This window comes from Chiloscyllium plagiosum, unplaced genomic scaffold, assembly GCF_037043375.1.
Source record: "Chiloscyllium plagiosum isolate Xiang-an unplaced genomic scaffold, Cpla_swu_hap1 HiC_scaffold_42, whole genome shotgun sequence".
NCBI classification, from domain to species: Eukaryota; Metazoa; Chordata; class Chondrichthyes; order Orectolobiformes; family Hemiscylliidae; genus Chiloscyllium; species Chiloscyllium plagiosum.
Window position 1 is genome coordinate 13,267,904 of NW_028270180.1, and position 26,436 is coordinate 13,294,339.

General features: G+C 42.8%; 1 protein-coding gene across 1 annotated transcript in view; it reads right to left on the minus strand.

Moving 5' to 3' along the window:
* Positions 1-26,436, minus strand: part of LOC122542472 (potassium/sodium hyperpolarization-activated cyclic nucleotide-gated channel 3) — a 451,331-nt gene that overhangs the window by 256,652 nt on the left and 168,243 nt on the right. The window contains exon 3 of the mRNA XM_043680205.2: positions 5,264-5,425. Within this exon, the coding sequence (XP_043536140.2) occupies positions 5,264-5,425 (162 nt within the window). The remainder of the gene's footprint in view (positions 1-5,263; positions 5,426-26,436) is intronic.

A 26,436-nucleotide genomic window follows, 5' to 3' on the forward strand; every position in this document is an offset into this window, starting at 1 on the left:
TGTGGGGCCCACCACCCTGTCTCTCTTCCTCCCTCATGGTGATTCAGTTGGAGAAAGGCCCATCCTGCTAGATTCAGGGGAGCCCCTGGCTTTAGCGTGACTGATCTGCGTGGAGAGGCCTCAGTCAGGAAAAAGTAAAAAATTACACGACACTGGGTAATAAAGTTATCCCCTGTTTTTTGAAAGTTCGCTTCACCCCACTTCGCTTTTACAAAAGACCTACGTTAGTACCTGTTTTCACTGACCAAAAGAAATCCGAAGAGGATTTTCGCCTTGATGAGAAAAGGCGAAATTTTCCAGATAAATTAATCCTTCTTTTCTTTCTCCATATCAGCTTACAAAAGGTTTCATAGGAATGCTCTACTTTGGGATAGCGGGGGATATCTGTAATCCAACGGGTTTATTTGAAACCACAAGCTTTCGGAGTCCCCGCTCTTTCCTCAGGCAGCTAGGCGGGAAGGCTGCGCACCGTTTGAGAGGTTTGCTCAGGAATGAGAGTGGAGTCTCTGATCCGCCAGCACCTGCAGCCCTCACTTTCACCTGGTTGCTCAGGAAGAAGTCCGGGCAAAGTCAAAGAATCAGAGGGAGCACATAAATCATCAAGTGACCAGAGTTGTTACTTGCCCCATGAATAGTATAGTTTGCATTGGTCTTGTTAATTACCTCAGAATTAATTGAATTAATTGAACCAGAGAGGAAGCAAACCCAAGGTTTGCTTGCTAAGTCATAGAGTAATAGAATCAAACAGCAAGGTCTAACTCATCCATGGAAACCAACTTTGACCAAACTGAACTAGTCTCATTTGGTGTTCTTGGCCCATATCCCTTTCTTACCCATGTACCTGTCCAAATGTATTTTTTAAATGTTATAATTGTACTAGCCTCTATCACTTCCTCTGGTAGCTCATTCCATTTACACACTAACCCCTCTGTGAAAAAGTTGCCCCTTAGCCCCTATTTAAATCTTTCCCCTCTCATCTTTAAGCTATGTATCTCTAGTTTTGGACTCCCCCACCCTGGGGAAAAGACCTTGGCTATTCTCCTTATCTACTCCCCTCGTGATTTTATAGACCTCTATAAGTTGGATGTAACGTGATTGTCAATTCCATATGGGTTCGTTGCAGGTTGGCGTGGGTGAGATTTTCCACACACACTTGGAGCTTTCTGCAGTTCTTTCAACCTGTAAATGCCCAGATGAGACAGATGGGAAACATTTCACCTGATTTCAAGTCCTCTGCACAGATCTCTGAACCCAGATCTGGGCAAATGTGCAGGTCTTCGCCGTGAAATGCAAAGTAGGATAAGTGGCTGTGACAGGGAGGGGAAGGAACTGTGCAAATGGACACTCTGTCAACATAGAAAACTGATGCAGCAGTAGGCCATTCAGCCCTTCGAGCCTGCACCACAGTAGGAGGCTCGATATGCCCAGAACATTCAGGGAACAGCCAGGAAGACTGCATCAGGGCATCTACGTTTCAGTCTTCATTGAACTCTATCACCTGGAGCAGCCATGACTGTAAGCTCAGAGCATTCAGGCAATGAAGTTAAGCATTCAAAATGACCTTTCTTATTTCTGGCTCTGACCACGCTAGAGATGGAGATCTCACGCATCGCAGTCCACTGTCCTCTCTTGTACAAGGAAGATCACTGAGAATCTCTGCTCAAAGAGAGGCTGGTCACAGTATATGCTCTCTCATCAGAAGCCAACAGACTTTCTGACAGGTTTTCCAGTGCCCAAACATTCCAGTGTTTGAGCCTGTCAATCTTCACTTGTGGTCAACCCAGTCGAAGTTTTTACCCGAGTCCACTGCAGCAGAGGAGGCATGAAATTTCCTCCAAATTGGAACCTGCACTGACCTTGCCTTTCTGCTGTGGTTGCAGATCAGCCTTGTATCACAGCCCACACACACACTCTCACATTCACGTCACATGCAGAGACACACGCACACACACACATTCATATCACATACAGACACGCTCACACACAGACACATTCACATCACACGCAGAGAGACACACACATACAGGCACACTCAGACATATTCATATCACATGCAGAGACACACACACATACACACACACAAACACATTCACATCACACACAGAGACAAACACATATACAGACATGCACACATACAGACAGTTTTATGAGAACTATAACAAACACTACATTGGACAAACAGGCAGAAAACTAGCCACCAGGATACATGAACATCAACTCGCCACAAAAATTCATAATCCTTTCTCACTAGGATCCTTACATACAGATGAGGATGGACACCACTTCACCTGGGTCAACACATCCATTCTAGGCCAAACCCAACAGAGACACCCACAAAAATTCCTAGAAGTGTGGCATTTCAACCAGAACTCTGTCAACAGCCAGATTAACTTGGATCCCATTTACCACCCCCTGAGAAAAATAACCGGAAGTGACATCGCCACTGGAAATGGCATCACCACAGGAAATGATGTCATCAACCCAAGGCAACCTAAACACATAAATAAAAGGCGGGCCCATACCACCAGTGCTTCACCAGAGGCTCACTGATGATGTTGCCTAGCATGGTTGTGAAACATCTGAAAGCAAATCTTCCAGCTCAGTGAGCAAACTTACATCCACACGCACATACAGTCTGTGCTTGAACAATTAAGCTTCTTGATCATTCTTCTTCTTTTTGCCACTCCTCTACTGCCCGTCCAGGTTGACCTTCTTGGACAGATTCCTTCTGAGGGGATGCAGGGAGTTAGGGAGAATGTAAATGGCCCGTGCTGAAACATTTGAAGTCAGAAGAAATTCTGGTACAAAGTAGGCATACTCTCCAAGGAGCATTAAGCTTGAGGTGCAGATGCCATCACCTTCAATCGCTTTGGCCTCACCGACAAAGTAATGCCTGGCCCTGCCTCTTTCATCAGGGTTTGGTCACCCATAAACTTGTACCCAATCTGGGAAGCTTCTCCCACCTCCCACTGCGTGATGCCTTGTCCTCTAAAAAAATTGGAAATGTATGAATGTGCATTATAGAATGTGTTTGGGTGACATGCCTGTCTTAGTTGAATAGCCAGGGTGTGAAAGTTCCAAGGTTTACCACAGTGTGAAGCACAGAAGGCATGCAGTGGCTTGAGTCCAGATTGGTAGAGATTGTTGACAAGTGACTGATGGAGGTTCAGAGAATCTGTTATGCCAATGAAGCCATTGGTAGGACATGAAATTTGAAGATGAGTCCAATGACCATGACCAAGTATGATAGGACATCAAATGACCTTTGCGCCACTACATCCAGGTACAAAGGCCTTGACCCCTGGCATTAACCTCAATGGCTATCTCCTCCATTTGCCTTTTGGCTGCTTGCCTGGAAAAGACCGCATGCGGACAAAACAATCTACTTTCAATTCTCTTTCACCCAAGACACCAGTGCATTATCTTCAAACCTTGAAAGCTCCCTCGTGTTGTGCCACGTTTACAGTGTCCCAGATAAAGTTGACTTCCTGCATGACATATAATGCCAATACCAGAGACCAGGCCCCCTTTCCTTGAGATAATGCAGCTAACCCCAAAGACATCAGGGTGGTCTGTTGACAATGTTGCCAATTGTGATGATGCTGTGGCTTTAAGAGATTATTTTGTTTTTTTTTAAAAGAGAGATTTTAAGACAGAGTTTGGGATGGCTAATGAAGATCCATAAAGTAAACAGCTTGGGAGGCGTTGGGGTATTTGGAACAATAGAAGCAGCCTGGATGGGTGTGGTGTGCCCTCACAGACCTGTGAGACAAATCTATTTTTATGAATTTGCCTTTTTGCCAACGGGTGCATTTATGGGATGTCACTATATTGGAACAGTTAGTTAGTAATAGTTACTACATCTTTTGTATGGTTAAGTTTTCCAAAAGGGTTAAGTTATTCTAAGTTCTTCTTTCTTTTGTTGTATTTTAACTATAATGTTTAAATAAATTGTGTGTTGCTTAAACGTCAAGTAGTTTGACCAGGCAAATTGCATCTGGAACACAGCATGTTAGATTTGCCTTTAAAATAATAAAAAAGTTGGGGTATAGACTACCTTCTTAAAATAGTCTGAAGAGGTTTGGTCTGGTCCATAACACAAACAACAGAACACTTTGAGCTGACCACCACAGGAATCATTACAAAGAGCGTGCACCAAGTTGCTGTTCAGTCAGCATGGCACTCATCAGGCATGGGATAATCACACCTTGCTGTGCTCCAACTCTTTTTCAAGGCTAATCCATCGTATCTTCCTGTACAAAAAAAAACTTTGCACATCAGTTCTTCATTTTCATCTCAGGTATTTGGTGAAAACTTCAAGCGAAAACCTTGATCTCCCATCTCAAAGTGCTGCTTCGATTTATTTTTGGATGTTTTAGCAAAGGCAATGAGACAAATAGTGTCTTTATATCTTATCCAATGTGACGATGACTCACTATGTTCTTGTCATCTCAAAGCCATTGTCAAGAGCGCAAAGAAATGAGTGCTTACCTTGTTTCGATGACACTTCTCTATGCCTGAATAAACTGATAGCAACCAAAATCTCAGTATTATTACAGCACAGAAAGAGGCCATTCCACTGGTCATGTCTATGTGACTCTGCAAATGAACAGTGTGCTTGTGCTCCACACCATTGTGTCTACATAACCTTCACATTCTTCATTTTCAGACAATAATCTAATCCTCTTTTGAATGCTTCGATTGAATCTAACCCTACCATGGACAGCACATACCAGACCCTACCAAGGGCTGCACATACCAAACTCTACCATGGACAGCACATACCAGACCCTACCAAGGGCTGCACATACCAAACCTTAACGCGTGCCAAAACAAAATGTCTTTCCTTCTGTTTCCAGTACAGATTTGGCTATTACTTCAAGACCTTTAATAATTTTGACTACCTCAATTTAAACCCCTATGAATCTTCTCTTTTCCAAAGAAAACTGTTCCAAATTATCTGCATCCCTGGAACCATTCTCATGAGTCTATTAGATACTTTGTACTCAACTTCTTGAAAGATGTTATTACCAAACTCTGGAGCAGGTAGGACTTGAACCCAGGCCTCCTGGCTCAGAGGGAGGAGTACTACGACTGCATCACAAGTGCCCTCTTGAGAGTCTAGTCTGAATCCTTTCTAAATGGCTTCACCTGAGCACAATAAATCCAGGTATGAAATGTGGCTCTCATGTAGTACCCAAAGTTCGAATCACTAATACATTACATTGATGCATATTCTTGTAGTATGCCAAGAGCTACTCACCACCATGTTGTTGAGAGACACCCAGCAGTCAGCTGGGAACTCCTGCAGCATAGGAACCAGGAACTGGAGGCAACCGTCCCAATGGCATAGCAACAGCATCATCCCAATGAGGTTAACAATGCGCACCACTGCACTTGCCAGGTCGTAGGTCATGTGGAAGATCTGTCCAATCAGACAAAATGGTACAATTTGTTAGCTTCTTTTGAGACAGGTCTTTATTGATTAGGAGGTTAATGATTGGGTCATACACATGCAGAGGAAGCAACCAGCATTGTTTTATTAAATTCACTTGTTCAATTCACCAAATGCAGTCTCCTGTGTATTCAGCACATTGGGGCAGGAGGAATAGAATAGCTTTTTGGGGTCAAAGGTGTAAGAATTTCAAGGATGTCATTGATTGATTGGACTATCAGATGCTGCGAGTGACACCATTAACATCCACTTATATTTAGCCCTGAGGTCTGGCCTTCCTTCCTCTCATATGATGTTGCGAACAGTTACAATGCTCAGAAATTCTAGGTCACTCTTAGGAGCTTTTAGCATAAGCAATGAGACACAGGGAGATTCATCAATACATTATCCGATGTATGGTGAGGCCAGCATGTTCAGAATGTACCAGAAGCCATTTCTAGGAACGCAAGGACACTAATTCTGGTTAAATGGCATGTTTCCATCTGTTAAGTACTGAGTAGAAATGCATTAAGCACTCATCATTCTTGTCAACAGTTTAACTGACCCTATTTCACACGCTGAGTATTTGTTGTGACACAATGATGCCCCATAACTAGTCCTTGCCCAAATGCATCAACATCTGCACAACATCCAGGCTTGTGTGGCCAGTTACAGTTATGCCACATAAATGCTAGACAATGACCAGCTCCAAAAAGAGAGAATCTAACCAACATCCTTTGACATTCAATTACTTTATCATCACTGAATCTCCCACTATCAATATCTTGGGGGTCACCATTGACCAGAAACTGAAATAGACTAACCATATGAATACCACCATTAAGAAAGCAGATCAGAGGTTAGGAATCTTGGAGTGGGTAGTGAGTAACTTACCTCCTGACTCCTCAGAGCCTGTCCACCATCTGCAAAGCACTAGTCAGGAGTGTGATGGAATACTCCTCAATTACTTGGATGGGTGCAGCTCCAACAACAGTGAAGAAGCTTGAAAGCAGCCAGGACAAAGCAGCCCACTTGATTGACACCACATCCCTTCGCCAATGATGCTTAGTAGCAGCAATGTGCATCATCTACAAGATGCACTTCAGAAGTTCACCAAGGCTCCTTAGACAGCACCTTCTAAATCCTTGACCACTACTATCTAGAAGGCCAAGGACAGTAGATACATGTGAATGCACCATCTGCAAATTCCACTCTAAGCCACTCACCATCCTGACTTGAAAATATCTTCAGCATCATTGAGTCAAAACTCTAGAACTCCCTTCTAATAGCATTGTGCATCAACCTACAGCGCATGGACTAACCAGAGCAGTTCAAGAACACAAGCTCACCATCATCTTTTCAAGGGCAACTAGGAATGTTGGCCCAGCCAGTGACTGGCAGTGACTACAGTACAAAAGTACTTCACTCGCAATTAATTGCTTTATGTTGCATCTTTCACAAACTCAGGTTATTGCAAAAGGCTTGGTTTTATTTTGGTCAGAAAATATTGATTGTGGGAACAGTGAGCTGGATTGTATTGTACCCATTTGGCAGGGGTTGACGTGAAATGCCTTTTTGCCTGTCCTCTGCTCCCCCGACCCCAAGTGGAATAAGAGATGTGAGTGATTTGCTCACTGTGAGTCAATGGATGATACTCAATAGGCAATTGAGAGTTTAAACCTGCCACTATTGCTGTACCCAATAGCGGGTAAAGCAACTTTCACTATAATGGTTGGTGGGGGGATAGAGCCCCAAGTCCTTCTTTGACCCAGTTTCCCTCACTAGTCTGTCTACACTAGTCTCTCTACCTCACCCCATCACCCCTCACCTCACCTTGAGAGATTAAATGGCTTCCTCTGTTCCTACGGATGGAATTCTACAACAGGCATGATAATCCTGCCCCCATAGGTAAAATTTGCGAGCCTGGCCCCCAACTTACCTCTGGTCTGCCTCCAACACAGCACACCTTTCTGTGGTCCTTGCTGCAATACCAGCAGTAGCCATTGCTCCTGGTGGCGCTGCTGGTATTAGAAAAACTGCCAACCTTTGATCAACAGCCAGTTCTCAGAGGTTGGATTTCCTGTTTCTGAGGGGCCATGGTCATGGTTTAAGTCAATAAATCATCAGTCAACGCAACAGGAAACGAGGAGCAAATGTTTTCACAGAGGGTTGTTCGCATGTGCGATAAAATTCCTGAGGGAGTGGTGGATGTGTGTACAATTACAACATTTAAAAGACATTTGGATAGGCCACATGAGTAGGAAAGATTTGGAGAGATATGAGTCAGAAGAGACTTCCAGCATCTGCAATCATTACTTTCTCCTTTGGAGGAATATGGGCCAGGAGTAGGCAGGTGGGACTAGTTTAGTTTGGGATTATGTTTGGCACGTTCTATTTGGACTGTAGGGTCTGTTTCCATATTCTCTGACTCTATAACACACTAGAATAGAGCTCACTCCCAGAATTTATCTATGGGGCAATGAAAGGACTCCACAGAGGCCAGTAGCCAACACCAAGTCATCCTTTATTAACACAGGAACAGTCCTCAACTTTAGTGCTGCCTTATTCAGAGTATATCTGGCACCTCACATTTTTATGCATCAGCCAGGGCTCCTAATTGGTCCAGATTAATAGCCCCATCATATTTTATGAGGTCCATCTGGTTGACTTCATTACAACCACAATATGCAGGCCTACCACATCAATGTATAATACAGTCCATAGAAACATGGGAACATCAGGAGGCCCTTCAACCCATCAAGGCAGTTCCACTGCCATATGGTTAGGTCACAGATGATTTGTATCTTTATCTTCTACTCTTGCTTGAATGTTGTTTGTTACCCTTATTCAGCTAAAATCCACCGATCGCAATTTGAAAATAATAACTTGAGTTTGGATCTTCTTTTGTGGGAATATTCCACCCACATTGGAAGGAAAACAAAAACATAAAGAATGAAAATATTAAATAAAGGGGTAAATGTAAAATGGTGCACCACTGCACAGAAAGGAAAAGCTTTCAAGTCATGCACCAAGTACAGAAAGGTGAAAATATAAATGGAGCACCAAGTACAGAAAGGGGAAAATATAAATGGAGCACCAAATGCAGAAAGGGGAAATATAAAATGGTGCACCAAGCACAGAAAGGGGAAAATATAAAATGGTGCACCAAGCACAGAAAGGGGAAAATATAAATGGTGCATCAAGCACAGACAGGGGAAAATATAAAATGGTGCACCCAGCACAGAAAGGGGAAAATATAAAATGGTGCACCCAGCACAGAAAGGGGAAAATATAAAATGGTGCACCAAGCACAGAAAGGGGAAAATATAAATGGAGCACCAAGCACAGAAAGGGGAAAATATAAAATGGTGCACCAAGCGCAGAAAGGGGAAAATATAAAATGGTGCACCAAGCACAGAAAGGGGAAAATATAAATGGTGCATCAAGCACAGACAGGGGAAAATATAAAATGGTGCATCAAGCACAGAAAGGGGAAAATATAAAATGGTGCACCAAGCACAGAAAGGGGAAAATATAAAATGATGCACCCAGCACAGAAAGGGGAATATATAAATGGTGCATCAAGCACAGAAAGGGGAAAATATAAAATGATGCACCAAGCACAGAAAGGGGAAAATATAAATGGTGCATCAAGCACAGAAAAGGGAAAATATAAAATGGTGCACCAAGCACAGAAAGGGGAAAATATAAATGGAGCACCAAGCACAGAAAGGGGAAAATATAAAATGGTGCACCAAGCGCAGAAAGGGGAAAATATAAAATGGTGCACCAAGCACAGAAAGGGGAAAATATAAATGGTGCATCAAGCACAGACAGGGGAAAATATAAAATGGTGCATCAAGCACAGAAAGGGGAAAATATAAAATGGTGCACCAAGCACAGAAAGGGGAAAATATAAAATGATGCACCCAGCACAGAAAGGGGAATATATAAATGGTGCATCAAGCACAGAAAGGGGAAAATATAAAATGATGCACCAAGCACAGAAAGGGGAAAATATAAATGGTGCATCAAGCACAGAAAAGGGAAAATATAAAATGGTGCACCAAGCACAGAAAGGGGAAAATATAAAATGGTGCACCAAGCACAGAAAGGGGAAAATATAAAATGGTGCACCAAGCACAGACAGGGGAAAATATAAATGGTGCATCAAGCACAGACAGGGGAAAATATAAATGGTGCATCAAGCACAGACAGGGGAAAATATAAAATGGTGCATCAAGCACAGAAAGGGGAAAATATAAATGGTGCATCAAGCACAGAAAAGGGAAAATATAAAATGATGCACCAAGCACAGAAAGGGGAAAATATAAATGGTGCATCAAGCACAGAAAAGGGAAAATATAAAATGATGCACCAAGCACAGAAAGGGGAAAATATAAATGGTGTATCAAGCACAGAAAAGGGAAAATATAAAATGATGCACCAAGCGCAGAAAGAGGAAAATATAAAATGGTGCACCAAGCACAGAAAGGGGAAAATATAAAATGGTGCACCAAGCACAGACAGGGGAAAATATAAATGGTGCATCAAGCACAGAAAAGGGAAAATATAAAATGATGCACCAAGCACAGAAAGGGGAAAATATAAATGGTGCATCAAGCACAGAAAGGGGAAAATATAAATGGAGCACCAAGCACAGACAGGGGAAAATATAAAATGGTGCATCAAGCACAGAAAAGGGAAAATATAAAATGATGCACCAAGCACAGAAAGGGGAAAATATAAATGGTGCATCAAGCACAGAAAAGGGAAAATATAAAATGATGCACCAAGCACAGAAAGGGGAAAATATAAATGGTGCATCAAGCACAGAAAAGGGAAAATATAAAATGATGCACCAAGCGCAGAAAGGGGAAAATATAAATGGTGCATCAAGCACAGAAAGGGGAAAATATAAAATGATGCACCAAGCACAGAAAGGGGAAAATATAAATGGTGCATCAAGCACAGAAAAGGGAAAATATAAATGGAGCACCAAGCACAGAAAGGGAAAATATAAAATGGTGCACCAAGCACAGAAAAGGGAAAATATAAAATGATGCACCAAGCACAGAAAGGGGAAAATATAAATGGTGCATCAAGCACAGAAAAGGGAAAATATAAAATGATGCACCAAGCACAGAAAGGGGAAAATATAAAATGGTGCACCCAGCACAGAAAGGGGAAAATATTAAATGGTGCACCAAGCACAGAAAGGGGAAAATATTAAATGGTGCACCAAGCACAGAAAGGGGAAAATATAAATGGTGCATCAAGCACAGAAAAGAGAAAATATAAAATGATGCACCAAGCACAGAAAGGGGAAAATATAAAATGGTGCACCCAGTACAGAAAGGGGAAAATATTAAATGGTGCACCAAGCACAGAAAGGGGAAAATATAAATGGTGCATCAACCATGGGAAGGTGGAAATAAAAGATGGTGCCTCATCACACAGAAAATGACTCACAAACTCCTTCCGAGATATTGGGCTAAAATGTTATTTCACTAGCTGTTTATTTACTTATTCTACTATGCAGAATTTGTAGAGTCCCCACAAACCAGTAGATATTGGGACACTTTGACCCCAGGTTCTGGAAGTTGTTGCCATGCATGTCAGAGGTCTGTGCAGTAGCAGGAAAAATGAGAGGGAGCGTGGGTGTTCACAAACAATGTTTATCCTCGTCTTCTATCTATTTCATTTTTTGCTATATTAGTTATTGCAAGGTCTGTGTCTGTCTGTAATTTCTCAATTTCCTCTCTTTCCTGCTATTACTATAGAAACAGCAACAAAACAAGGACAAATCAGATTACACAAGCCAGACTCTTCAATGCTGCAGGAAATCTTCGTCTGATTTGTCTAATCCTTGTGATTTTACAGAATAAAAAGATCTTTTCCTAATGATTCTCCTGAAACCAAACAACTCAAGCCAATCTGCTTTACTTATTAAGGACAAACATATCTATCAAATGATCTGAAGGTTCTGAAAATTCACTTTTCTCACAGAATGCAGCAGTTCATGAAGGCAGCCCACCGCTAATTTCTCAAAGGGCAACTAGAGACGGGCAAGAAATATGGTCCCAGCCAGCGACACCCATGTCCCATGAGTGAATTTTGAAAAATGTTTTTTGAGCCAGCTGACAATGAAATGTGTGGACCTTGAAAAAGGAAATTGTAAAAGCAACTTGGATTTATACAGCATCTTTAATTTAATGAAATATTCGATGACACTTCACAGAAGCAATATCAGGAAAAAGTGACACTGTTGCCCCTGTAGGAGCTATTAGGACAGATAACCAAAAGCTTAGGCAAAGAGATATGTTTTAAATGACAGTTTGAAAGAGGAGGGAGAAGAGGAAATACTTAAGAAGGGAATTCCAGAGTCTAAAAGCCAGCTGAGAGCTGGGGTACCAGTTGTTAGAGGAGAACATTAAAGATGTGAAAGAGCGGCTGTACAAGACATTGATTAGGCCACTTTTGGAATACTGTGTTAAATTCTGGTCTCCCCCCCCCTTCAGGAAAGATGTTGTGAAACTTGAAAGGTTATGGTTCTGTTCGCCGAGCTGGGAATTTGTGTTGCAGACATTTCGTCTCCTGTCTAGGTGACATCCTCAGTGCTTGGGAGCCTCCTGTGAAGCGCTTCTGTGATGTTTCCTCTGGCATTTGTAGTGGTTTGTCTCTGCCGCTTCCGGTTGTCAGTTCCAGCTGTCCGCTGCAGTGGCCGGTATATTGGGTCCAGGTCGATGTGCTTATTGGCACTCATTCACATTCAATCAACAAGACCTGGACCCAATATACCGACCACTGCAGTGGACAGCTGGAGCTGACAACTGGAAGCGGCAGAGACAAACCACTACAAATGCCAGAGGAAAGATCACAGAAGCGCTTCACAGGAGGCTCCCAAGCACTGAGGATGTCACCTAGATAGGGGACGAAATGTCTGCAACACAAATTTCCAGCTCGGCGAACAGAACCACAACATCGAGCACCCGAGCTACAAATCTTTTCACAAACTTTGAAAACTTGAAAGGGTTCAGAAAAGATTCACAAGGATGTTACTCGGGTCGGAGAGTTTGAGCTACAGGGAGAGGCTGAACAGGCCAGGGTTATTTTCCCTGGAGAGACGGAGGGTGACCTTATAGAGGTTTATAAAATCATGAAGGGCATTGATAGGATGAATAGACAAGGTCTTTTCCCCAGGGTAGGGGAGTCCAAAACTAGTGAGTATAGGTTTAAGGTGAGGGGGGAAAGATTTAAAAAGGATCTAAGGGCCAATGTTTTCATGCAGAGGGTTGTGTGTATATGGAATGAGTTTCCAGAGGAAGTGGTTAAGACTAATACAATTACAACATTTAAAAGGCATCTGGACAAGTATATGAATAAGAAGGGTTTAGAGGAATATGAGTCAAATGCTGGCAATTGGGATTAGATTAATTTCAGATATCTGGTGTTGGACCGTTGGGTCTGTTTCCATGCCATACACCTCTATGGCTCTATGACTCTACGTATGAACTGGAAAAGGCTCAGCAATCCAGAGATTTGTAGCAAACACCGAGAATGTTGGAGAAACTCAACCGGTCTGGCAGCATCCGTGGGGAGAGAAAACAATGTTTTGGCGTCTGATATGATTCAATTTAACTCAGTTTCTCTCTTCACAGATGCTGCCAGACCTGCTGAGTTTCTCCAGCAGTTTGTGTTTGTTTCAGGTTTCCGCCATCAGAGATTTGTCGATGGGGGGGTTGGGGGCAGGAGGAGAGTGCAGAGCTCAGATGGGAAGAGAAGCTTAAAAACGTTAAAAATTGAGGTGACATGCAAGAGGCCAGAACTGGCGAACAGAGCATGGTGATGACAAATGAAAAATCGTGGTACTTACGAGCACTGAGTGTATTCAACAGAGTAGCCATTCAGCTATGTGATTAGAATACAAATCCAGTCCTGACTGACTGAATGAAGGCTGAGTGGTTAAGGCCAAAGTATGATTGGAAAATCTGAAGCGATATTTCTATGGCTGTAGGTCAACAATGCACAACTACTGACTATGTAGCAGAAATTGGCATGGAATTGACAATCTGATTCAAAGAGATCCAACTTTGGCTGTGTTATGAACTGATGCATTATAGAGGCAGATTGGATAAACATCTTTCTCTGCCGTCTGGGGGAGGAAGCATTAAATTAAATAAATTGAGCTCTGCCTGTCCATGGTTGGCAAGTGTGAGGCCAAGACACTTGCAAGGCCTCCTTGCTGTGAGCCACATACACCGATTGGTTTGCTGGCAAATTCATTTCCAGTTTCTTCATATGCTGCTGCATTGGAGCGGCTGGAGAAATTAAAGGGAATGTAAAGAAGATCTAAGGCAAAAGTGAGGACTGCAGATGCTGGAGATCAGAGTCAACATTGCGTGCTGGAAAAGCACAGCCGGTCAGGCAGCATCCGAGGAGCAGGAGAATCGACATTCTGGGCATAAGCTCTTCATCAGGAATGATGAAGATTTAAGTTTAAGTAAAATGCTTTTTGAGCCAGCTGACAATGAAATGTGTGGACTTTGAAAAAGGAAATTGTAAAAGCAACTTGGATTTATAGAGCATCTTTAATTTAATGAAATGTTCTAAGACACTTCACAGAAGCAATATCAGAAAGGAAATGACACCTTTGCCACCGTAGGAGCTATTAGGACAGATGACCAAAAGCTTCAGCAAAGAGAAATGTTTTAAGTTTCAAAGGATAGGGGAGAAGAGGAAATATCTAAGAAGGGAATTCCAGAGCCTAAAAGGCAGCTGAGAGCTGGGATACCAGTTGTAGGAGGAGAACATTAAAGATGTGCAAGAGCAGCTGTACAGGACATTGATTAAGCCACTTTTGGAATAATCTTAGGGAGCTCTTGTGGCTCAATGGGTCTTGGATAACACCCCGGACTCTAAACTAGAAGCTCTGGGTTCAAGTCCCACTGTGGGTCCTGATGGTCCAGGAATGTCTGATCACCAACATGGCCAAAGAGGTCAAATAGCAATCTGTGAATCCTTCCAACATATGCCATTGGAAGGCAAATAAAGGCAGGAGTGATTGCTGTACAGCCACAAGGCAGAAAGAAAAATTGGAGACTCATTGTAGAAGGTAGGAGTAGGCCACTCGACCCCTTAGAGCCTGCTCTACCATTCATAGAGATGTATAGTATGGAGACAGACCTTTCGGTCCATGTTGACCAGCCAACCCTAACTAATCTAGTGCCATTTGGCCTATATTCTTATAAACCCTTCCTATTCATCCACCCATCCAGATGCTTTTTAAATATTATAATTGTACCAGCCTCCAACCACTTCCTCTGGCAGCTCATTCCATACATGCACCACCCTCTGTGTGAAAAAGTTGGCCCTTAGATCCCTTTTAAATCTTTCCCCTCTCACCTTAAACCTAAGAGGTTTAGTTTTGCATTCCCCCATCCTGGGGAAAAGACCTTGTCTATTCATCCTATCCATGTCCCTCCTGATTTTATAAAACTATGTCAGGTCTCCCCTTGTCTCTGATGCTCCAGGGAAAGTAGCCCCAGCCTACTTAGTCTCCCCTTTTAGCTCAAACCCTCCAACCCTGGCAACATCCTTGTGAATCTTTTCTGATCCCTTTCAATTTTCATAACATCCTTCCGATAGCAGGGAAACCCAATTGCACACAGTATCCCTAAAGTGGCCTAATCAATATCCTGTACAGTTGCAACATGACCTCCCAACTCCTATGCACTGACTGATAAAGGCAAGAATACCAAATCCCTTCTTCATTGTCATTCACTATTCATTATGATCATAGCTAATCATCAAGCTCAGTGTCCTAATTCACCCTCCCCCTTTAGCCATAGAAACTATATCTACTTCCTGCTTGAAAACACAATGTGTTGTCCTCAACCATTCCCCTTGCTCACCACTCTGAATCTTAGAATCCCTACATCATGGAAACAGGTCATTTGGCCCACCAAGTCCACACTGACCCTCCCAAATCCATTCCCCTACCCCTATTACTATACATTTACTCTGACTAATGCACCTAACCTACATATCTCTGAACACTGTGGGCAATTAAGTATGGCCAATTCACCAAAGCTGCACATCTTTGGACTGTGGGAAGAAAAAGGCTCTCCTCAGTTCAGTCCTAAAAAGTCCCTTATCCTTAAACTATGATCTGGTTTTTGACCCCCTCCCCCAAGCATCATCCATCCTGCCTCTAATGTTTGAACATAGAACAATACAGCGCAGAACAGGCCCTTTGGCCCTCAATGTTATGCCGACCTGTGAACCATTCTCAGCTCGTCCCCCTACACTATCCCAAAATCATCCATGTGCATATCTAAGGAATGTTTAAATCTCCCTAATGTGGCTGAGTTGACTACATTAGCAGGTAGGGCATTCCACGCCCTTACCACTCTCTGCGTAAAGAACCTGCCTCTGACATCTGTCTTAAATCTATCACCCCTCAATTTATAGTGATGCCCTCTCGTACAAGCTGACATCATCATCCTAAGAAAAAGTCTTTCACTGTCTACCCTATCTAATCCTCTGATCACCTTGTATGTCTCTATCAAATCCCCCCCATTGCCTTTTTCTTTCCAATGAGAACAGATCCAAGTCTCTCAGCCTTTCCTCATAAGACCTTCCCTTCAGACCAGGCAACATCCTGGTAAATCTCCTCTGCACCCTTTACAATGCTTCCACATCCTTCCTGTAATGGGGCGACCAGAACTGTACACAATATTCCAAGTGTGGCCGCAGCAGCGTTTTGTATAGTTGCAGCATGATATTACGATTCCGGAACTCAATCCCTCTACAAATGAAACCTAACACACCGTATGCCTTCTTAACAGCACTATCCACCTGGGTGGAAACTTTCAGGGATCTATGTACATGGACTCCAAGATCCCTCTGCACATCCACACTACCAAGAATCTTCCCATTGACCCAGTACTCTGCCTTCCTGTTATTCTTCCCAAAGTACATCACCTCACATTTAGCTGCATTGAACTCCATTTGCCACCTCTCAGCCCAATTCTGCAGTTTATCCAAGTTCCCCTGTAACCTGTAACATTCTTCCAAATTATCCACTACTCCACCGACGTTTAGTGTCATCTGCAAATTTACTAATCCATCCACCTATGCTTGCGTCTAAGTCATTTATAAAATTGAGAAACAGCAGTAGTCCCAAAACAGATTCTTGTGGCACACCACTAGTAACTGACTCCAGACTGAATATTTTCCATCAACAACCACTCGCTGCCTTCTTTCAGAAAGCCAGTTTCTAATCCAAACTGCTAAATCACCCTCAATTCCATGCCTCTGCATTTTCTCCATCAGTCTACCATGTGGAACCTTATCAAAGGCTTTACTGAAGTCCATGTATACCACATCAACTACTCTACCCTCATCTATATGCTTGGTCACCTTCTCAAAAAATTCAATGAGGTTTGTGAGACACGACCTGCCCTTGACGAAACCATGTTGACTATCTGAAATCAAATTGTTGCTTGCCAGATGATTATAAATCTTATCTCTTATAATCCTTTCCAAATCCCTTCCTACAACAGAAGTAAGCTCACTGGTCTATAATTACCTGGGTCATCACTGCTGTCCTTCTTGAACAAGGGCACAACATTTGCAATCCTCCAGTCCTCAGGTACTAAACCTGTAGACAATGATGACTCAAATATCAAAGCCAAAGGCTTTGCTATCTCCTCCCTACCTTCCCAGAGAATCCTTGGATAAATCCCATCCGTCCCGTGGGACCTGTCTACTTTCACTCCTTCTAGAATTGATAACACCTGTGCATAACTAACCTCGATCCTTTTTAGTCTGATATCTCGTACCCCATTCTTCTCCCAGTTCTGATAAAATCTTATAGGTTTTTATGTAACTTGATGTCTCCCCATCTGCTTTATGACTACTCACAGCCCCAAATTACAAACATGCATGTTGCCATAGCAACTCAGACTGCCTTGATGGGGGATGCTGAGATGTGTAATCAGTGTGAATCAGATTGGTACCAAGAGCCCAGGCATTATATCCTTGACTTAGCTGGGATGGACGCAACTCCTGTCTCCTTGCCTACCTGTCTGGAGGGGCGGGGTGGTGGTAGTTTGGTGAGGGGTAGGGGGGAGGTGAGCGAGTGGGTGGTGGGCGGTAGTTGACATGGTACTGAGTGTTGGACCAGCCTTCAGGCATGCATCTGAAGAAGGTGATTTCAATAAACTCCCATCTACCTCAAAAATATAGAATGACTGGTGTTTGAAACACTGCTTATATAAGGGGAGATGATGGCCTAGTGGTATTATCATTGAACTGTTAATCCAGAGACCCAGGTAATGTTCTGGGGACATGGGTTTGAATCCTGCTACATCAGATGGTGCATTTGGAAATCTGGAATAATGATGACCATGAATCCATTGTCAGGAAAAAGCCAATCTGGTTCACTACTGTCCTTTAGGGAAGGAAACTTACATCCCTACCTGGTCTGATCTTCATGTGACTCTAGACCCACAGCAATCTGGTTGACTTTTAACTGCCCACTGGGCAATTAAGGATGGGCAATAAATATTGGCCCAGTCAGTGCTGCCCACATCCCATGAATGAGTAAAAAAAATCAAATCAGTCAAGTTGAAAATGGGTTTAAAGCACATAGTAGAAGTATTGCCGAGTGATGCCATAGAATCCCTACAGTGTGGAAGCAGGCCTTTCAGCCCATCAAGTCCACACTGACCCTCCGAAGAGCATCCCACGCAGATTCACCCCCTATCCTATCCCCATAACCTGCATTTCCCATGGCTAATCCATCTAGCCCACACTATGGGGCAGTTTAGCATGGCCAATCAACCCCAACCTGCACATCTTTGGACTGTGGGAGGAAACCAGGGCACCTGGAGGGAACCCAAATAAACACAGGGAGAATGTGCATACCCGTCAGAGACAATCACCTGAGGCTAGAATCGAACCCGGGTCCCTGGCACTGTGAAGTAGCAGTGCTAACTACTGAGCTTCCAAATATCTGTTAACCACAGGAAGCCCATAATGAACACCATTAGTCCGTGACTGAGATAATTCAAAGAGAGTTTCATCCTGTAGTTGTCTGGTTCTGCACCAAACGTGGCAAAAGCCAGGAGATGAGAATGAATGGGATAAAGAGTTCTCCCAACTTTATCTACTGGGACCAGACATTAGGCTCATGTTTCATTACCAGGCGCATGGTGTGGAAAGGTGAAACTCATATTCAAAAACATAAAAAACTGATCCTTTACGTGTCAAGAATATTTAATTTCCAAGCACTGTCATCTATCTTCTTGAGCACAACAGAAGTTAATCAGTAAAAAATGTGTTGCAATCTTTACATTCAACAAGCAAGCAAAGTTGTTTATTTTGCAAGAACTCTATACATTTGATAATCAATATTATTTTATTTATTCTTCTTTCACTGTTTAGGGTCTCAGGCACTTTGCAACATTATGGTGGGCGGCACAGTGGTTAGCACTGCTGCCTCACAGCGCCGGAGACCCGGTTCAATTCCCGCCTCAGGCGACTGACTGTGTGGAGTTTGCACGTTCTCCCCGTGTCTGCGTGGATTTGCTCCGGTTTCTTCCCACAGTCACAAAGATGTGCAGGGTCAGGTGAATTGGCCATGCTAAATAGCCCGTAGGGTTAGGTAAGGGGTAAATGTAGGGGTATGGGTGGGGTGCACTTCGGCGGGGCGGTGTGGACTTGTTGGGCCGAAGGGCCTGTTTCCACACTGTAAGTAATCTAATCTAATCTAATAATCTTGCCACCACTGGAAATAATCAAATGAAGGATCACAGTTGAAATGACAAAGATTGCTGCAGCACTTTAGGGAAAATTACTTGCAAAGAGCATAACGATTGCCTCATTCCATTCCAGCAGTTTCTTAGAAATGAATCCTTGCCATCATTAACTCTTTTATAAATCAAGAGAATTAAATTATTCTTTTTGTTTTTCCCTGTTCATATCTTTTTTTTCTTTAGTCTTTGTGAATATTTTTGACACCACTGAGGAAAGCTAACAGGGAATATTATTGAGCTTGACAGTGTAATGTTAGGAAATGAAACGAGTACCAGGGGTTGGAGGTATAAACACAGGACTCTTCAATGATGCTTTCATCATTATGGTTCATGTTAAGGAATTTTTAAAAGGAGGGTTTCCATTTATGTTACAATTTTCTCATGACCATTGGAAGCTTCAAGTTGCTTTGCAGTCAATAACATCCCTACAGTGCAGAAAACAGGCCCTTCAGCTCAATGAGGCAAAAGTGAGGACTGCAGATGCTGGAGATCAGAGTCAAGCTTACAGTGGTGCTGGAAAAGCACAGCAGGTCAGGCAGCATCCGAGGAGCAGGAAAATCGACATTTCGGGCAAAAGCCCTTCATCAGGAATGACAGGGCTTTTGCCCGAAACGTCAATTTTTCTGCTCCTCGGATGCTGCCTGACCTGCTGTGCTTTTCCAGCACCACTCTGGTCTAGACTTCAGCCCATTGAGTCCACACCAACTCTTCTCAAGAACATCCCACCCAGACCCCCCCACCCCCCACCATACTCTATCCCTATAACCTTGCATTCCCCATGGCTAACCCACCTCACCCACACATACCTGGACACTATGCGGCATGGCCTATCCACCTAACCTGCACATCTTTTAACTGTGCGGGGAAACAGGACAATCTACAGTCTACGTACAAATAGATCAGAGAGGGTAGAGCGGCAAGATTGAATAAAATGGCGGAGCAGGGAGAAACAGACCACAGACGTACAGACAGGATGATAAAATTGACATGGCTATGCAGGCAATAGAAGTCAGCAAGACTGAGGAAGAGGAGTGGATTGTAATTAGAGGCAAGTTGTGGAGTTTCAGAGCACATCCGGTTTTTGGAGGTATATATTTGACGAAGTAGAAAAGAGACTGTTGCACAAATTGAATGTGAAGATTCAAAGAAAAAAACATACTTAGTGCTGCTGCCTCACAGTGCCAGGGACACAGGTTCAATTCCATCCCCAGGGGGATGGTCTGAGTGGAGTTTCCTCCAGGTGCTCCGGTTTCTTCCCACTGTCCAAAGATGTGCAGGTTAGGTGAATGGGCCATGCTAAATTGCCCCATAGTGTCCAGGAATGTGCAGACGAGGTGGATTAGTGTCATAGAGTCATAGAGGTTTACAGCATGGAAACAGCCCTTCAGCCCAACTGATCCATGCCGCCCAGTTTTCACAATTGAACTAGTCCCGTTTGCCTGTGTTTGGTTCATATCCCTCCATCCTTATCCCATCCATGTACATCATCAAATTTTTCTTAAAATGGTGAAATTGTACTCACATCCAGCACTACCTCTGGCACACAGTTCCAGACACTCACCACCTACTGTGTGATCAAACTGCTCCTATGTCCCTTTTGTATTTCTCCCATCACACCTTAAAAGAGACTTAAACGCAAGCTCCAATGACGTGTTCCTCTGAAAATGCAGACACGCATTCTAGTCCTTATCATGGGAAATGCAGGGTGACAGGGGTAGGGTCGGAGGTGGGTCTGGGTGGGATGCTCTTCAGAGGGTCGGTGCGGACTCAATGGGCCAAATGGCCTGCTTCCGCACTGTCGGGGTTCTATGACTCTTTGATCCTGTGACTGCAGGTTTCACCACTAGTGGGGAATTACAACATGGAATACTACAAACTGCAATACTACTTTTGACATTGGTGATTATCTCCTGTTACAAACACTTGGACTTGACAAGGCGATTATGTTTTAAACTGTCTCTATTTATTCAAAGTGAAACATAAAATCTGGGAAATGCTTTTAAAGCTAAGATAGATTTTTTGAATAGTAAAGGAATTAAGGGTTATGGTGAGAGGGTGGGTAGGTGGAGCTGAGGCCACGAAATGATCAGCTATGGTCTTATTTAATGGCGGAGTGGGCTCAAGGAGGCAGATGGTCTACTCCTGCTCCTAGTTCTTATGCTATGTTCTTATTTGGACACCTCCATTTAGAGGCAGGTCGATGTAACCTGGCTGGTACCCACAAAGAAATTCTAATAGTTACTGACTGAAATGTTAAGTGACAGTTACCGCACAGTAAAGGAAATGTACTTCTTGAGACATAGAGAGGGAGAAAGCAAAAAGTACTCTGAAAAAGCAAAAGCAGTTACTGCTGTGGAGAGGTAGGAGGAATGATTGAACAAAACGCAGGGTGTTTGTGAGAGTTGTTCTGTTTCTGTTATAAAAAGAAAGGCTTTTAAAGAACGAGTTGTTGAGATGTGCCTTCCTGTAGGAAGTCAGAGCTGCAAGACTCAGGCTTAAGTGGAATGACCTTTGGAAGTCAGTGAACATTTTGACCCGGTGTAATAGAATGATGTGAGCTTGCTGCTGAAGCAGAAACAACAGTGGAATTGTTTTTGTAAAGCCAAGCACCTCCCAGAGTGCAGTTCACAGCAAAAGACATTATAAGCTCCATCTCAATTGTATTGGATAGCAATAGGAAAATGTCTTTTCTTTACCTTGGTGTAATAGTTTATTGTTAATTAACATTAAGTTAGTATAAGTTAATAAGTTAGAGCTTGTTTGTTACATAAATGTCTTAAAATGTAAAATTTTTCCCTTTCCTACCTTTTTCTTTCTCTTCAGGAAATTTAGAGCCATAGAGATGTACAGCATCCTTCAATCTAACATGTCTGTGCCAACCAGATATTCTAAATTAATCTAGTCCCATTTGCCAGCATTTGGCCCATATCCCTGTAAACCCTTCCAATTCATATACCCACCCAGATGCCTTTTAAGTGTTGTAATTGTACCAACCTCCACCACTTCCTCTGGCAACCCATTCCATACATACACCACCCTCTGTGTGAAAAAATTGTTCCTCAAGTCCCTTTTAAATCTTTCCCCGCTCACTCTAAACCTATGCCCTCTCATTCTGGACTCCCCCAACTCAGGGAAAAGACCAGGTCCATTTACCCTATCCATGCCCCTCATGATTTTATAAACCTCTATAAGGTCACCCCCATTCCAGGGAAAATAGCCCCAGACTATTCAGCCTGTCTCTGTAGCTCAAACATTCCAATCCTGGCAACATCCTTGTAAATCTTTTCTGAACCTTTTCAAGTTTCACAACATCCTTTCTAAATTAGGGAGACCAGAATTACACACAATATTCTCTTTTTGAAAGCTATCTGTCACTATTAGGATCATAACACTATACAGAAAGGGTATTCCTACTGTTAATGTATCTGTCCTTTGCCCATATCCCTTTAAACCTATTTCCTTCTATCTATTTATCTTATTCAAACACAAAATGTGGATAAAAATTGTGGGATTTAGAGGTCAGGAAATAGTACAAATTGCAAAGAAATTGGATTCATAAGGACAGCACAGAAAAAGGTTCATCATTTCCATGCCAGTCCAAAATAGCCACCTCAAGATTCTATGGGAGAACGTGAGCACTGCAGATCAGAATCGAAGAGTGTGGTGCTGGAAAAGCACAGCCGGTCAGGCAGCATCCGAGGAGCAGGAGAACCGAAGCTTCAAGCATTACTGATGAAGAGCTTATGCTCGAAAAGCTGATTCTCCTGCTCCTTGGATGTTGCCTGACCACCTAACTATTCTATTCCCATTTTCCAGCAGTTTTCCCACAGTCTTGTCATTGTAAGGTTAATGATGATTACATTAAATATTTACAACACAGCCATTTGGCCCAATATGTATATGCTGGTGTTTACATTCCATAGTTTTTGCATCTAAGCTGGACTTTATCTATACTCACCCCTAATACAATTCTCTAGCTTTCTCTTAACTTCAAAGTTGTCTCCACAGCACATTGTGGTATGAGCTCCATATTCTAATATCTCTCTGGGTAAAGAAGCTGAATTCACTGTTGGTTTTATGACTGTCTACCTTACGTGTATGACTCTAAATCTGATTTTCCCTCCAAATGGGAAAATCCACTGTATGGCTACGCAAGTAGATAGGGTGGCAAAGAAGACTTCTGGCATGCTCGCCTTTATTGGTCAGGGTATTGAATAAACAGTCAGAATGGCATGGTGCAGCTTGAAAAGACTTTGGTTAGGCTATATTTAGAATATTATATTTAATTCTGGTCGTGACATTGTAGGAGAAGTGTGGAGGTTTTGGAGAGGGTGCAGAAGAGGTTTACCAGGATGCTGCCCGGATCAGAGGGTATGAGCTATAAGATGAGTCTAGAAAAAAATGGGTTGTTTTCTCTGGAGTAGCAGAGGCTGAGGGGAGACTTGATGGAAGTCTATCAAATTATGAGATTCACAGGTCGGGTTGACGGTCAGGACCTTTGCCTTGGAGTTGAAATGTCTAAAACACAGGTGAGTTTATTTAGGGTGAAAGGAGGAAAGTTTAAAGGAGATGTGAGGGGGCATGAGTTTTACACAGAGGGTGATAGGAGTCTGGAAGGCACTGTCAGGGATGGTGCTGGAGGCAGGTACGATAGGGGTGTTTAAGGGACATTTAGATAAGCACATGAATATGCAAGGAATGGAGGAATATGGAGTAATGGCAAGCAGAAGGGATTAGTTTAATTTTCCATTACGTTTGGCACAACATCATGGACCATAGGGCTCGTTCCTACCCTGTACTCTTCTATGTTCTATGTCTATCCAGTCAAAACCACTCACAGTTTTAAAGAACATCCCTGAATTTAGCAGCAATGCTGGAGAGTAGTGAAGCTAAGTAATGAAATATTTCTCCTTGCAATTCATCCAATGCGGTGAATTGTTGTCTTGAGGTGACCAAGGACGAGGTTTAATATGGTCTTTCAAACAAAAGCCACCTAATACAGGTTTGTTGATTATCTGCCTCTCGGTTGGCATACAGTATCAACCTTTCGTGAGTAACAACAGAATACATTGGAAACACTCAAGGGCACACAGCATATGTGGAGTGTGTAAAAAGAGTTATGTTTCAGATCACTGACCTTTCCTTAGAGCTGGAAGCAAATGGAGATTTAATAGATTTTAGTGCAGAGCCAAAACCAACGGAGTGAGGGTAAGGAGGGAAAGAAAGGACAAACTATAAATTATATTTGTATAGTGTCTTTGAATGCAGTAAAAGGAGAGGCATCTCAAATGGAGGAAAGAGGGTGGAGAGTCTGTGAGGCAACCATAGAGTCATACTGCACAGAAATAGACCCTTCAGTCCAATTCATCTGTGCCGACCAGGTATCCTAAACTGATCCAGTCCCATTTTCCAGTTCTTTGCTCATATCCCTCTAAAGCCTTCCTATTCATATATTCATCCAGATGCATTTTAAATGTTGTAATCATGCCAACCTCCACCGCTTCCTCTGGCAGCTTTTCCCATACATGCACCATCCTCTGCATGAAAAAGTTGTCTCTTAGGTCCCTTGTAAATTTTTCCCTTCTCACCTTAGACCTATGCCCTCTAGTTTTGGACTTTTCCACCCCAGGGAAAAGATCATGTCTATTTACCCTACCCATGCTCCTCATGATTTTATAAACCTCTATAAGGTCACCCCTCAGCCTCCGGCACTCCAGGGAAAATAGTCCCAGCCTAATCAACCTCTCCCTATCGTTCAAATCTTCTAGCCCTGGCAACATCCTTGTAAATGTTTTCTGAACCCTTTCAAGTTTACAACATCCTTCCAATAGCAGGGAGACCAGAACTGCACACAATATTCCAATAGTGGCCTAACTAATGCCCTGTAAAGCTGCAATATGACCTCCCCACTCTTATCCACTTCAGACCATGGCTTCTTAAGGCATAGCTGCCAAAGCGATTAAAGTTGGAGCTGTTCAGGAGCCAGTATTGGAAGACAAAAGCACAGCTACAGGGTTGTGAAAAGGAGTGATTAAATGGGTAAATGGAGTGGTATTAAGACAAGTGAAGAAATAATGGATGAGGCTGTAAACAATAAAAGAGCAAATGAACAAGCTCAGACTTTGTCAGAATGAAAAGCAGTGAAGCGGAATACTGAGAGTTTTATGGCAATAATAAGTGCATGCTCGAAATCAAGTCTTGTTTTTGATTTAACGACAAGGAAAAGTGCCTGCAGATGAAGTCATTCTAATACAGACAAATATAAATTCTGCCCTTGTAAGAATCTAGAAACCATTTTTAAGTTGCAATGGACAGCCTGAATTTTCAGATCTGCATAGGAGTTGGTCTAAACATCAACAGCAAGTTGCTTCCAAATGAAACCATTCTTTGCAAGATTTTACCTTTTAAAAGGCTGATGGTTAGATTGACCTACTGCTCATGTTAGAATTGATTATTCTAACAGTTGCTTTATTTTGAGATGAATTTGCAGCATAAAGGCACAAACTTTGCTCTGAAAGGAACAAATTAAACCTGATCTAACAACATCAATCCCAAAAATGTCTCAGGAAATCTCCCACTTGCTAGTCATAGATGTCCCAATTAGGAAACTTTTGTCATGCTTTTGTCGAAAGTGTAGGTTACAAGTGCTGGTCTTAGAAAATGGAATTCCTTGAGAAACCAAATATTTTGTAGTTGCTCTGGTATGTTCTGAGTAGCACAAGATTTTTAAAATAAACCCAGACAATGCTGGAGAAACTCAGCAGGTCTGGCAGTATCTAAAGAGAGAGAAACAGAGTTAATGTTTTGAGTCTGGTAGGACACTTCTTAAAACTGTTGCTACAGTAAATGTAAACAATGCTAACAAACAGGAACATAGGTAAAGTTAAAGGATGGCATAGTGGCTCAGTGGTTAGCATTGCTGCCCCACAGTGTCAGGGACCTGGATTCAATTCCAGCTTTGGGTGACTGTGTGGAGTTTGTATGTTGTCTGTTGGGTTTCTAACCAGGCACTCTGCTTTCCTCCCATGCTCCAAACATGTGCAGTTAGGTGGATTGGCCATGCTAAATTGCCCTGTGCAGGCTAGATGAGTTAGCCATGGGAAATGCAAGATTATGGAGATAGGTCTGGGAGGGTGCCCTTTGGAGGATCAGTGCAGACTCAGTGAGTGGAATAGCCTC